This window comes from Bos indicus, chromosome 10, assembly GCF_029378745.1.
Source record: "Bos indicus isolate NIAB-ARS_2022 breed Sahiwal x Tharparkar chromosome 10, NIAB-ARS_B.indTharparkar_mat_pri_1.0, whole genome shotgun sequence".
NCBI classification, from domain to species: Eukaryota; Metazoa; Chordata; class Mammalia; order Artiodactyla; family Bovidae; genus Bos; species Bos indicus.
The window spans coordinates 84,396,766-84,411,252 of NC_091769.1; the positions used below are offsets into that span (position 1 = coordinate 84,396,766).

Below are 14,487 nucleotides of genomic sequence, written 5' to 3' on the forward strand. Positions count from 1 at the left end.
TCTTCAAGGCATTTTTCTCTAAGGTATAAGACATTAAGTGTAATTATGTCAAGCCCTTGCTCATACATCCTTAATGGTTTTGAGTTTCTCAAAGTATGAAGCCTATATTCTTATCATGGTGTCCTATCCTTGCTCCCATCTACCTTTCTGGCTTACTCCATCAATTCCCTTCCATGTGTCAGTCATATATTCCTACAGACTCTTTTTGTGGTTTGATGTCCTTGTTGCCCATCTGAGCTCCCTGTTGAAATTCTATCCACATTTAGTTTAAATGTTGCTTGATTCATGTAACTATCATGAGTCCTACCCTTGATTCCTCTGAGGCAGAATTAAATTCTTTCTTTTTATATAAAGCAGGATTTTACTGTTATGTCAGCCTGCTTTGTAGTGTATTTTGTTTGTATCACTCTCTCATACCTTCTTATCCCCTGTTTTCATTCTCATATCCTACATTCACTGATTATAAGGTAGGGCAATAAGTTCACAGACTATTTTTTCATCTTGTACCTCCACAGAACCTAGGTCAGAGTCTTTATTGCCCGTGATGAGAATGGGGTGAACATTTATTGTAACAGTTGCATTTATGTTGCTCACCTGATAATCTTTATTGTCTTTACCTAGCTGTATAAGGAATTAATACAATTTACAGTCCAGAGAAATTGTGTTTTTTTTTCATATCAGCACTAGTGTCTGTCATACCCCTAAAACCTTAAAAAAGCCAACGGTCTTAGATTTTCCTTGCTGTGATTCATATTTCAAATAAAGCATGGATACAATGCTTTCAAAGTTTTTTATGTAATTCCCCTGGACTCATTATTGTACTCTGCTTGGTCATTTGTGAGGTGGTTTAAATTGTGGCATTTGCAAATGGTGTGCTCTGATCATAAAGTAAATCATTTCACTGTATGTTTATATAAATGAGGAAATGAATAATTGTGTGACGTCATTTTGTAATCACTGTTAATAAGAGGAATCACAATTGAAATCTTTTATATTTTTCCTCAAGAATGGAGTTGAAGCTACCTCTAATAAAAATGGAGCAGTTATTTCAGATAAAATGAAATTTAAAAAATTAGCAGACCTGACTTCTGGGTGCATTTGGCATGGTTTCCAGAGGTATTGAAGTCGTAAGACAAGCATGGCATAGTTTTGCAGAGTTGTCCATTTTACTCAACAATACTAGTAAAATGAAGACAAATAATTCTATCAGATAAAAATTTTTTTTCAACAAGTAAATACATTGTCAGGATTTTTCAGGGTAAATGTGAAAGTGTATTTGTTCTTTATTTTTTATTGTTGATTTGTTGGAGAAATTTAGAAAATAGTGATTTGAAGTAGATGATATGAGAAGGAGACATTGAGAAATGTGTGTGGTACCTCATCCATTTTCCTGATTCCCAGGCAGAAGAAAGAACACGATTAGTTGTGTAGTCCTCTGATTCAAAAAGAACCACGAATTTGTCTAGAAAGATGTTTTTCCTGACCCAGAATTTTAACAGGAATTATGTGCCATGATTAGTAGCGCTGTTAAAAGCTTTTATTTAGATTTTGCGGAATCTGTAGAACTTTTTTACCTCTAGTACAAGTATTTCATTTGAGGTAGCAACACTGATCTTAGTCCCTGTCCTGTTTTACCTCTTGTTCAGTAGTAGTGGTTTAGGACTAGAGATTCTGCTTAATCATCAGAAATAGTGCTTGTTTACCACACATTCAAGATTGACTTCCAAGTATTGAAAGTACAAATAACCTTTGGAAAGAGCTGCCTACTTTATGTTTTTTAATTTAGGACAGATCAGATACTGCACGTAGGAACACCTCACATTTTTGTTTGGAAACTAGTGTGAGTGTGGTGGAACCTACATTTTTTCAAAAGAAAGAGCTCTACATTTGCTTAGTTCCCAAAGTTCTTGTTTTGGACTCTAGAGGTCAGTGCCAAAGAGAGGGCCAAGTGGAGTTTTTACCTAACTCTCCAACTAGTAGCTTTACTATAACAGCTTTTAATTTCTCTGAAAAGAGCCAAATAGTTGGGACATGTAAACATCTTAGATATTCAGTCTATTTCTTTGATCCTTTTGTACATTACTGCACTGCTGAACCCTTCACTTTATGTTGCTCAGTATGCTTTCTGTTTCTGAAGTGGAAGAAAAAATGAAGTCAGGAAGTTGTCTGTGGTTCAGGACCCAGAAGTAGAGTTTAAGTTGAAACTGAAAATAACTTTTCCTCCCAAGACATATATTGTCATTTTTGTTTTTCTTACATTAATAATTGCTTAAGAGATGGGGCTCATAAGCTTTCCTTCTAAAAAATGTACATTTTCTCTATGGATCAAGGGGTGGTAGTCATTTGTAATGTAGTGTGAACTAGTTCATTCCAAATGCTTTATTATGTTTAGCTATATTAATATTTAAGTCTTAGCTTAGGATGAGTGGTGGTAGAGAATTTAGGGGCTGTGAATATTTTTAGATGAATAAGGCTTTGGATTTGTAACTCCACCTCTGTCCTTATGTTTAAAAGAGCATGGCGATGTAGAGGGTTCATGGAAAGAAATTGAGAATGTAGGTAAAATGCTAAAGACAGACTGGACTTCCTCTCATGAGGTTTATTTTCATAATAAAGAATTTAGATCTCAACAGCTGAGGGTTGATAAAAATAATTGTATGTGTCTTCAGGACCTAAGGTTTCAGTGACAGGTTACTGGTGGTTTAATTCTTGTCATTTTAAAACTTGTGAAGAAGCAGAGTATTACTGAAGGGATTTTAATGAAAGCTGCATAAAGACCTTATTGTTATATATCATTGATTTAGAATAAGAGAGGACCATATCACCAAATTTTAGTTTACAATTTAGTTTACAATTTTCTTTATTATGAAAATAATTTGGTAAATAATATAAACAATTGAATTACTCTCCTTGGTTAAAGCATTGTATCTTTATCCAAGATGCCAAGTAGATAGCTGGCTATAAGAAAATTAGATGAAGAAGCAGGTTTGAGAAAGTAAGCAACTCAAGAGTGGTTAGTTACCACATTTAAGGACTTACATGAACATTATCTATCATAACCTATATCTGTGTCTGTTATCCTTCTTCCTTCTCTTAAATTGTTAAATACTTAGGGAAAGTTATTTCTTTCTTTAATTTTGAATTTTTAACCATCTAACATAGTGTCTTGCATATAGTAAACTCAAGAATTTGAGCAAATTAAGAAATAAATGCGTGCTGAAGAAGTATCCATTGGGGATAGCTTTCAGAATGCTGGTTGTTACGAAATCACGGCTCAGTTACGTGAAGGAGCCACCAGGCATGACACTCATCTTGAAGAGCGTTTAGAGCATTGTGACCAAGAGCCAGCATTTGTCCAGAAAAGCAGAATTCTTGTTTGTATCTGAAAATTTGCACAATGTATGTTTACTAAGTATGTATGTAGTTTTAAGTTACAAAAGTTTTTTGTATATATAAATCTTTATGTTTATTTTCTTTATCATACTTTTTTGTTGCTTCTTTGTCATACTTTTCCTCCTTTCCAAGTTTTAAGAAGAGAAGAGGGTAATGAAATTGTCTGGAGTTTGAGGTCATTCTCTAAATTTTGTCATTTGAACTTGGATTAATTACTTAACTAGGAGCTTTAAAATAAAACAGAAATAAGAACAGTAGGATACTGGAAACCAGTCATTTTTTCCCCACATGGACACAGGTAACAATTTAGACTTCGTTTAAAAAAATAGTAAGTCTTGGGAAAGAATTCCCTGGTGGTCCAGTGGTTAAAACAGTGCCCTTTCACTGCTGAGGGGGCCTGGGTTTAGTGTCTGATTTAGAAAACTAAGATTCCCACGAGCCTTGTGACCCAGCCTCTTCCCCCCAGCCCCATAGTCTGTTACTTATTTGTGAGAAGTAGTACAACATGATTTTGTTTTTATTTTTCATTATGTTACGTTCACAAGTTGTGCGGAGAAAGATGCGCATATTTAGAATTGATTCCTTTTTAGTTACATGAGTATTTTAAATGGTATTCCCACATTGCAGAAAGCAGAGGGGGAAAAGAGAAGCCATCATTTCAGCTCCTGGTCTTCCTAGTGTTTACGTTTTTTGTTGTATATAGTTTTATTTGTTTAACCTACATATGTTTTTGGTTATTATTTTATATATTTTTTTACTTTATTATATTTTTATATATTTTATTTTATAAATATATTTTATATATTTATTATATTGTATACTATAAATATATCATTATATTTACTTTTGTTTTGGCTGTACCCCAAAGCATATGGGTTCTTAGTTCGCTGACCAGGAATTGAACCCGCATCCTCTGCATTGAGAGCATTGAATCTTAACCACGGCCACGGGACTGCCAGGGAAGTCCCTGTTTTTGTTTATTTAAAATGGTCTCTGTCATAGGTACATAAAATTGTATTTTGCTTTTTCAACGTAATTAAGTTTTCAACACTAGAATGAGTTACTCAGTAAATATCATTAGTTTGTGCAAGTATTGGGCAAGAGGATCTGAAAAATTGTGAAAGCTTTTCAGATGTGTAGTGTGCTAACCGTGTGATTCAGTCTTTCTGTTGCTAGTTAGGGATCAGAATGTTAGATATCAAAGGACCAAAGAAAAGAAAATGATAGAGTACAGTATATCTAAGGAAAAAAATGTAAAACAAATAGTTTACTTTTGTGAAGTTGGGAGTAAAGCTAAGTCTGCGTTTAATAGGGCTACAGAGATGGTTTGGAGAAAACATGTTTGTTTGTTTTGTGTGCTAACTTGTTTTGAATGATTTTGATTTTCTTGTTTGATTCCCTGCCCCCCTTTCCCATCTCCTGAATCTGCCTTGTTGTTGTTTTTTTTTCTCAGAATGCCAGGCCAGAAACTGTCACTAATGATGACGAAGAAGCCTTAGATGAAGAAACAAAGAGAAGAGATCAGATGATCAAAGGGGCCATTGAAGTTTTAATACGGGAATACTCCAGTGAGCTCAATGCCCCCTCACAAGAATCTGACTCTCACCCCAGGAAGAAGAAGAAGGAAAAGAAGGAGGACGTATGTGTTACTGATTTATGCCAGCAGAATCATTTCTACAATTTACATTTTGTGCTTTCATTACATTCCAACTTATGAGGGGAAAATAGAATGACTGGCATTTATAACAATATACTGTTAAGGCTAATTTGACCATGTTTTATCTTCCTTTTTTTTAAACCAAAAACATTTCTGTTTTTACATTTTTGAAATGCAGTGACATGGAAAGTTGTGTTTATTTGTGGATTCATTAAGTAAGGGGGGAAAAGGACAAACTTGAGGGATGGATAGAAATGAAAATTAAGGAGTAAAGTTTTTTTTCCCCCCTTTTGCCACAGAAGAGCTGGCCTTGTTTTGCCTTACTCCCTAATTATTTTTCTCTGCTCCAAGCGGGATACCAGATCTTCTTCACTGAGGATTTTGACCCATTTTCAAATTTCTTAGCCACTTTTCCTTATAAACCATGTTTCATTTCACTCCATCAACAGTAATGCTGTTGGCCTTATAAATGGAGTACTATGAAAGAGCAACACAAGATGAAAACTCCTCTCCAGTATTTTATTATCACCCACTTTTGTCAGTCTAAACTAATGGAATGGTAGGGAGTGCAGGTTGAAAGAAAACATTTGATTTTCTTAGTTACTTTCATTTGGATATACTTAACAGAAATTATGGGGAGAGTTCTGTAAACATATTGGAGGTATATTATATGAATGGATTGCATATGCCCTGGAAAAGTAGTACTGTAAACATTGTGAATTAATATCAAGGCATTTTCACAGTTCATACTGTTCTGGATTTCATTGCCTTATTAAGCCATCTTCAGCTTTCTTTCTGATACATCAGATACATTTTTATTATTTGGCTGCTGCTTCTGTGGCCATAAAAAGCTGTCTAATGAAGTGCCAGTCATTAGAAATGGTAATTGGTAAGAGTCTATCAGATATAGGGTAATAGAGACCTGTAGAGTTTGTTCTTCCTCTTTCCCCTTTAATGGCAAAGGAGAAAGTACCTAGACACCTTCATTTGAAATGGTTTGAGGTGAGAGAGTCAAAAATCCTGCTCTGTGGCAAGAATTATTAGGTAAACTTTGTTGTTTTGATTGTTCCCTCTCTCTTGGAAAGGATGAAAAAGGTCTCACACTGCTAGTGTGAGATCCTCTTTATTCCCCTGGTTGGGGGTCTTGGAAGGAGTAGAAGTGGTAGGTGATAGATTGAGTGAAATCTCTTTTGTTATCAAGTAATTTAAAATCAAGAAAGTGTTACAGAAATCTGACATTGCTTATAGTGTAAACATACAGAAAACTGTTATTCAGAGTCATATGAACTGTTTGTTTTAATCTTTGTGGATTTTTCCGCAGATCTTCCGCCGATTTCCCGTGGCCCCACTGATCCCTTATCCACTCATCACTAAGGTTCGTTTACATCTGTAAAGTAATTAGCCTCCAACTAAAATGAATAAATTAAAAAAAATGTTTACTGCTACTTGCCAGATGTGTGATTCTTGTGTTCTTTACTATTTAACTTAGATTTGTTACTATATAAAGGCTTTACTCCTATGTTTTGTAAAGCCTGTATAGAATATCTAGCCTTTAATTTCTATCAATATAGATTGATCTTTATGCATTCCTACCTGTCCCCCCTGTTTTTTAGGAGGATATAAATGCTATAGAAATGGAAGAAGACAAGAGAGACCTGATATCGCGAGAGATCAGCAAATTCAGAGACACACACAAGGTAGTATTCTTGTTTTTTCACTTGATACCAATCTAGACTTTTTACAGAATCCAAAGCAAACAGACAAAAAAAATCAACCTTACAGTAGAATATGATTTTAAATGCTTTTTTGTCTAGGTTTAATTTATACTTAGATAGAAACAAAGAAACAGAAGACCAGTGCCATATTAGAGTAGTCCTTGGCATATTGTATGTAGATTTCTCAGTTACTGACTACTCTGCAGTCATCTCACTTTAATATGAATAAAAGCTAGTTTTATTTTTAGATTTCAACATAAACATCAAGGTCAGATTTAAACAATTCAAGGGGGCAGCAGAATAACATACACTGTAGTGTATTTCTGGGGGCAGTTATTTAACTTAATCTTAGGAAAACCTTTTCTTTAGAGCTGAGATTAAAATTTAAGATTATATTTGTGTAGATTTAAGTTGAGAGGGGGAGATTTTAAAAAGTAGGTCAGTGGTTACCAGACTTACCAAATTTTAGATGCATGGAAGAACTGTAAATTCCCATAAAGCTAATCTATTCATTGACCCCCACCATTATGATAGAGATCATATGGTGACTAATGCAAGATGAAACTCTCAGCTTGGAAAGTAACAAGGAATAGGATGTAAGTATGAGCTTCTGTTTTTTATTATATTTATGGATGCCCCCTCAGAAAAATATGCAAAGGGGTAACTGGCTTGGAAATGGATATTTATGCATAGTAAATCCCACTCACGAATTTTGCCTATTGAAAGCTTCTCTCAATGACAGTGCATCTGTGAATGTTCGCTGGTATTGAAGGTGATGCTTACGGACAGTGAAATGCAAACACTGCATGAAATGTATTTTGATGCTGGAGATGATAAGATGTTACTGGTTCTTACTCCTGAGATTGAGTGACCTTTAACTCAGTGAGATGTTAAGTGTTCATTTTTTATTTTATTTAATCTTATTTTTTCTTATAGCTTTCAAAATCCTTTATTGACAGTTAATGTCATAGAATCAATGCTGCTGAACACATTATCCTGATGCTGAGCCTTAGCTCACAGACATAGGACTTTTTCAGGAATTAAGTATGTCTAAAAGCACAAATGTAGATTTCCCAATTTAGAGTTAAAAAGTTAGTCTGTGGGAAGTCATTTTAGAGGTATATTAGGTTCAGTACTCAAATTCAGGGTATGTGTAAAGCTTGAAAGCGGTATACAGTGTGTGTGTGTGTGTGTGTGTGTGTGGTTTGCCCCCCTTTTGTTGTTTATTGTTAAATCCTGTCATGTCACTGGTAAAGTATGAAGAAATAATGTTTTAAGAAATTGATTGCAAAGATATTTGCTTCAGAGTTTGAGAAGCTGTCAGGCCTTTGGCTGCCTTAGATGTATTTCACTGTGGGGAGAGAATGTTTTGAATTTCTAAAATGTGCTTTAAAAATAAAATCAAAGTGAAAAAGAAAAGCCGTTCTTTTTATTGGGTGGTACGGTTAAAAGGGATATTTGAAACTCCAGTAACAAAAATTGAGCTCAGTGAACCTTTGCATGTTTTGGTATGAGTTTATTAAATAACCACAGACTGTCAGGGTATCAGCGTGGCAGGGGGCGTCCATTTACAGCACGGACGAGTCTGAAGAGAGAATAAGGTAAGATTTATGTTTTTTTTTTTTCTGTCCTTTCCTCTTCATTATTTCACTACTTTCTTAAATCTTTTTAGATTCACTTCATTTTTTCTTTCTCCAGTCTTTGTGTTAAAAAAATATATGTGTGTGTGTGTATCTACTTACTGCATATATATTATATAATCTTTTAGAATTGTGTTTAGTATGGACCAGATTCACTTACTTTTTCATTTACTTAGAAGAAAACTTTTGAAATGAGTTCTGAAACAAATTATTATTTAATTAAATGGAACTATACATTTAAGAAATAAGTGGTATAGTGATTAAGCAAAAGTAGAACAATTGAGGGAAACTACCAAAAAGATTATTATTGGAAGAGCTAAAATAATCTGTAAGTATTATCTCAGAAATAAACAAATTTCATTTAAGTGTATGATACTGAGGTAAGTTTCATATAGTATAGCCTCATTTTATGATACATTTAAAAAATTTCATCAGATGACTGTTTCAGAAATTAGAATTTGCCCATTTAAATAGCTTACAGTTTCTGTCCTCTTTCTGCCATTTCTTTTTTCTTCTCTTTGTAATTTCAATGTATTCAGTATTGGCTTTGCCTCCATTCCATTTTGATATAGACTGGCACCACAGCTGAATATATTGATTTCTCATGCATTAGCTTTTCTTTCATAATCCTCTGTCAGTTCTCTGATCCATGAGCGAGAGAAAAAGAGTATAACAGGTAAGATTGCTTTTTTAAAGTTGTTTTAAATGCTTTACATGACTGAGAAAAGAAAAAAAATGCACATTTTATTGTTGTAATTTAAATTTCATTTCTATGACACTAAACATGAAAACAGGAAAAATGTGTTTTGTTTTTGTTTTGTTTTCCCTGTTTGGGTTTTTTTTTTCCCCCCTGAGTTTGTGTAGAAACTGTGTGGTACACTGGTAATCTTGTCAGGGTACAAACTTGGTCTGACTTTGTTATTTGGTTTATTTGTGAACCATGTACTTGCTCTTCCTCCCAGAAGCATAGCTTATAGGCAAGGTTAATCCAGTGTTGGCGATCCATGTCCTAGCACAGCATCTGTAAGTTAATATGCAATCATTCCTTCCAAGGATGGATTTATCACTGTTGATATATTTCATTGTCTTATAGGCATAATGGGTATAAATATATTGCTTTAAAGTTAAGCCAGAAATTAATCTTATTAAATTAAAATACTATGATTATGTACCTTTCTGCTTGAAGTGAGTGATTTTCAGACTTTTTGTATTTGGTGGGCTGTCCATCTTGTAATGGTGGGAGTAAATGTTTCCATACATGATAGGGCAAATAATGGCTGAATTCACCTTGTCTTTTGGAGGGTGGGCAAATCAGAGGCCATAAGACTAGTTGCATTCCAATGACCTTACTGTCTTCCTCCACCTTCTCCTTTGAAACACTCAACTAATAATCCTTAGGTAATTGGAAGTCTGGGGTTATAGTTAGCAATAGTTACCCCACTGATTTAAAGAAATTCATAATGGGAAGAATTACATGTTAGCCAAGTGACTGTATTTCTAGAAATTATTACAAACCATCACACTCCTCACGGTCATTTTAGTTATTACATAGTCATTGAGTGGTCAGCCACACTTGACACAATCTCCCAGCATCCAAGATTGGAGATTCCTGGTCTATGTAGAGTATATGGTTTTGCACGAAATCTGTCTAGGCTTGTGATTGCTTCAGTTTAATTTGTCAAATAAAACCTCTAGTATTTAATGTTGAAGTACCAGTGGTTTGGTTTTCTTGTTGTTGTTCCCAGTATTGGGCATTGCGCCGGGAAAAGTCTGAATATTGGAGCTATAGAGTTAACTCTAAAAGTACTTTTATTGGTTTCTAGAAACTGGAAGAAGAGAAAGGCAAAAAGGAAAAAGAAAGACAGGAAATTGAGAAAGAACGGAGAGAAAGAGAGAGGGAGCGTGAAAGGGAACGAGAAAGGCGAGAACGGGAACGAGAAAGGGAAAGAGAACGTGAACGAGAAAAGGAGAAGGAACGGGAGCGGGAACGAGAACGGGATAGGGATCGTGACCGGACGAAAGAGAGAGATCGAGACCGGGATCGAGAGCGAGATCGGGACCGTGATCGAGAACGGAGCTCAGATCGGAACAAGGATCGGAGTCGATCAAGGTAAGGCTGCATGAAGTTACTGTTTGCCTGATAGCTTTAGTAGAATTACAGCTTAGTACTCTGGGGCCATTTACATTGATGTGATGAGAGAATTTCCTGAGCCACAGAGCATGCCTGGCTTGCTGTCTCACACACGTGTGAAATATTGGTTAAACGAACAGTTTTAGACTTTGGGTTAGTTTCTGTGTGAAGCCAGTTTTTACTCAGCTCTAGAATACACCAGTTGATCTCCCAATGTTTCGGATAGGCATGATTCCCTTGGTCAGTGGGCGTTGTTCTTGGTCACTAACTGAGGTCTCCTGTGTGGAAAATCAGCTCTAGTTGCACTGCTTTTAGTTCCTGGTGTTTATTTGGTCCCTTAAACCACTGGTTGGTCACACCTTACCTCCCAGACAAGTTAGTTTTTTCTTGATGGTTCCTAGTGATTTCACTTTTGTTTTATTTAACATTTTCTCATCATTATATAGATTTCCTATGGGGTATCATCTCCAATTCTTCAGGAATGAGGGAGAGCAAAAATGAACAAAGAGAAGGGAGTGAGTAGAAGGAAGCAGCAGAAAAAGGAAAGAGAGGAAAGTTCACTTTTTTCCCAAGCTAGTTTTCATATATACATTACTTTGTTGAGATACTCCACTTAATTGTAGCTGAAACAAGGTCCACCAGTTACTGAAATCCAGTGCTTTTTAGTCTATAGTGGGCATTAAATTCCTTCCTCCCCTGGAATAACCATCATTCTCTTGAATAACCACTGTTAAGATTTGACATGTATCAAATCATGATTTTATACTTTTACTAAGGTATATTGTTTCATATATACATGTATTTATATGTGATGAGAATCCATGGCATCACAAATCTGCAGTTTGGTTTTATCCCTCTGAATTAAATGCATGAGAACTTCTTACTGCTGAAAGATGTACAGTTAACCCTTGAACAATGCTGGGGTTAGGAGTGTCAACTCTGCAGTCAGAAATCTGAGTATGACTTATAGATGGCCATCTGTATACAGGGTTTTTGTGTCTGTGGTTCTATGTCCGTGGATTTGACGCACCTCAGATTGTGTAGTACTGTAGTACCTATGGCTGAGAAAACACCATTTATAAATACGTGTGTGCATGCTCAGTTGCTCAGTCATGTGTGATTCTTTGTGACTCCGTGGACTGTAGCCCACCAGGCTCCTTTGTTCTTGGGATTATCCCAGCAAAAATACTTGCTGACGCAAAGATAGAACCCGAGTCTTCTGTGACTCTGGTGTTGGTAGGTGGATTCTTAGACACTGAGCCACCTGGGAAGCCCGCATATACAAGTGGACCTGTACAACTCAAACCGGTGTTATTCAAGAGTCAGCTGTAGTTCTGGTTTATGCATGCAGCATGCTGGAATGCTCTTGGCTTCACACCGTTGCCATTGTCTGTATTGGCTTGATCACTACTGAAGTTGACTATCTTGTATCATGTTCATCGGCCCTTAGTATTTTTCTTATTCAGGATTTTTTTGTTTGTTTTCTGAGATGCTGATAAGCATTAACATCGAGTTTAGAATGCAGTTCAGAATTTGGGGCTAGGATTATATTCTGTGTCTGGCTTGTGTGAGGAGTCTACAATTCTGCAGAAACCAAATGCTAAATTCTGGCTTGTGAGTTTGTCTATTATTTCATATTATATATTGTCCTCCTTTCTCCTGGTTTCTAAAAGAAAACACAAAGGAAACTGACAGATTTTTACAATCTTTTATGTAGAGAAAAGAGCAGAGATCGTGAAAGGGAACGGGAGAGGGAAAGAGAAAGAGAGAGAGAACGGGAACGAGAGCGGGAACGTGAACGAGAGAGAGAGCGAGAAAGGGAACGGGAGCGCGAGCGAGAGAAAGACAAGAAGCGAGATCGAGAAGAAGATGAAGAAGATGCATATGAACGAAGAAAACTTGAAAGAAAGCTCCGAGAGAAAGAGGCTGCCTATCAAGAGGTAAATTGAGGGAATGCTTTTATTTATAAAAGTTGGTACTTAGTAGGTTAGTCAAAAATTTCAGAACCTTTTGTATACATTTTTAAAACTTTTGACAATTTCTTTTTTTAGCGCCTTAAGAATTGGGAAATTAGAGAACGAAAGAAAACCCGAGAGTATGAAAAAGAGGCTGAAAGAGAAGAAGAAAGAAGAAGAGAAATGGTAATTTTCTTGTTTTAAAATGTGGTTTTTCAGATAAAAATCAGATCAAATCATTTAAGTAGAAGTGACTTTATAATTAAAAAGTATCATCTCACAAAAAACCTGATCTCCAATATAAATAATATTTGAAGTAAAGTTGATGCAGTTTCAGTATACCAAAATGTTTCTGCTTCCTATTTTTCTTTTTTAAAATATTTATTTTTAATTGATTGATTGCTTTATAATATTGGTTTGATTTCTGTCATGCATCAGCATGAATTAACCATTGGTGTACATATTTCCCCTTCCTCTTGAGTCTCCCTCTCGCCTCCTTTTCTTTCTATTTTTCATATTTTGGCTTCCTATAAACTAAATTATTAGTTGGCATATTGTCAAAATAAACCTGTTATAGAATGTAAAAAATGAGGATTTATAGAACTTTCTTTGATTAAGAATCTGCAGCATTTTTTAATTTGAAGAGGGTTTTAGAGGCTTTGATACTCTGTATCGGCGTAGTATATTTGGGTGAAGGAAACAGTCTTATGAGATCTGTTTTTAGAAATCAAAATTACTGACTTCAGTATATAGCATTTATGAGTTACTGTTTTTCCTTATGTTACTATATTATCCTTCCTTTTAACTACATTATAATAATCTTATTTTTTGCATTTACACTATTTGATAAACTAATAATGAAGCAATTGGCATAGGTTAATGAAGTAAAATGATGAAAAGATAATATATTTTATCATAGTATTTGCTTCTATAGTATGTTCCATATGTTCTGTCTTTGCCAGAGATTCATGAAAGTTTCTTTATCTCCAGTTTGGAGTCTATTCTCCCAAAAACATCATTAAAGTTAGGAACCTTCTTCAAATAGCTTTTGAACATGAGACATAGATGGAATTTTTGTAAGTAACCAAAAGGGTGCATACAGCAATTAGGTAGTATGGGTTTTCTGGATGGCAGATCTTTTTAAAGTCCTAGAGTTTATTTAAAGTAATTTTGATTGCCCTGGATTGTAGCTCCCATTCTATAATTTGTTCTTAACTCTTAGGTTAGAAATAGAGAATAATATAGTAAAAGACAAAATACTTTAAGAAGTGATTCCATTTCCTATAAGCAACTCTAAAACCTGTCTTTCTAGAGAAAGGTTTCCTATTAGTAATTTTTCGTTGGGAAGCTTAAAAAAAACTCCAGTTAGAAAATAGTTACTTGTCAATTGAAAAATGTTCAAGGAACAGAAGTATGTAGTATAAAAAGTGAAAGTTTGTATTCCTCATGAGAGGTGACTTAAGTTAATATTTTAGTACATACCTATGGATCTTCCTGTGTTTTATTTAGATATTTGTAAATATGGTCATCACTACCTGGCAATCTACTTGGATTCATTTGGCAGATTTTGTGTTAGGTCCTGGGTGTATAGGAATAACTAATCTTTGTACTCTTTAAACAATTGGATAGTATTGTCAGAGAGGTGAAGTAGTTACTGTACTGTGTGCGTGACTGTTTTGAGGTATGATAAAAGTGTGTTCACAATATTTTGGGAGTGGAGTACAGAGAAAGTGGTTAATTTTGTCTGTGGGAAGGAGTTGGTCATGAATAGATGGTTAGATTGGGGAAGTTTTGTGTGTGTGTGTGTTGAGGGGGTAGTCTTTACAGCGATGTATCAATAACATTTGAACTGGATGAAATTATTAATGTTTTATTGTAGACAGGAATCTACATCTGCTTTTCATATAGATATAATAGTTTTGGGGCTTCCCAGGTGGCACTAGTGGTAAAGAACCCACCTGCCAATGCAGGAGATGTAAGAGACGAGGGTTCCATC

The 14,487-nt window shown here is 35.2% G+C and overlaps 1 protein-coding gene across 2 annotated transcripts in view; it reads left to right on the forward strand.

Annotated features, from left to right (window-relative positions):
• Window positions 1-14,487, forward strand: part of RBM25 (RNA binding motif protein 25) — a 53,537-nt gene that overhangs the window by 20,849 nt on the left and 18,201 nt on the right. For both annotated transcript variants that reach the window (XM_019969172.2, XM_070797819.1), the window contains exons 7-12: window positions 4,847-5,032; window positions 6,372-6,425; window positions 6,664-6,747; window positions 10,229-10,515; window positions 12,254-12,476; window positions 12,588-12,677. In XM_019969172.2, coding sequence (XP_019824731.2) covers window positions 4,847-5,032; window positions 6,372-6,425; window positions 6,664-6,747; window positions 10,229-10,515; window positions 12,254-12,476; window positions 12,588-12,677 — 924 coding nt within the window. The remainder of the gene's footprint in view (window positions 1-4,846; window positions 5,033-6,371; window positions 6,426-6,663; window positions 6,748-10,228; window positions 10,516-12,253; window positions 12,477-12,587; window positions 12,678-14,487) is intronic.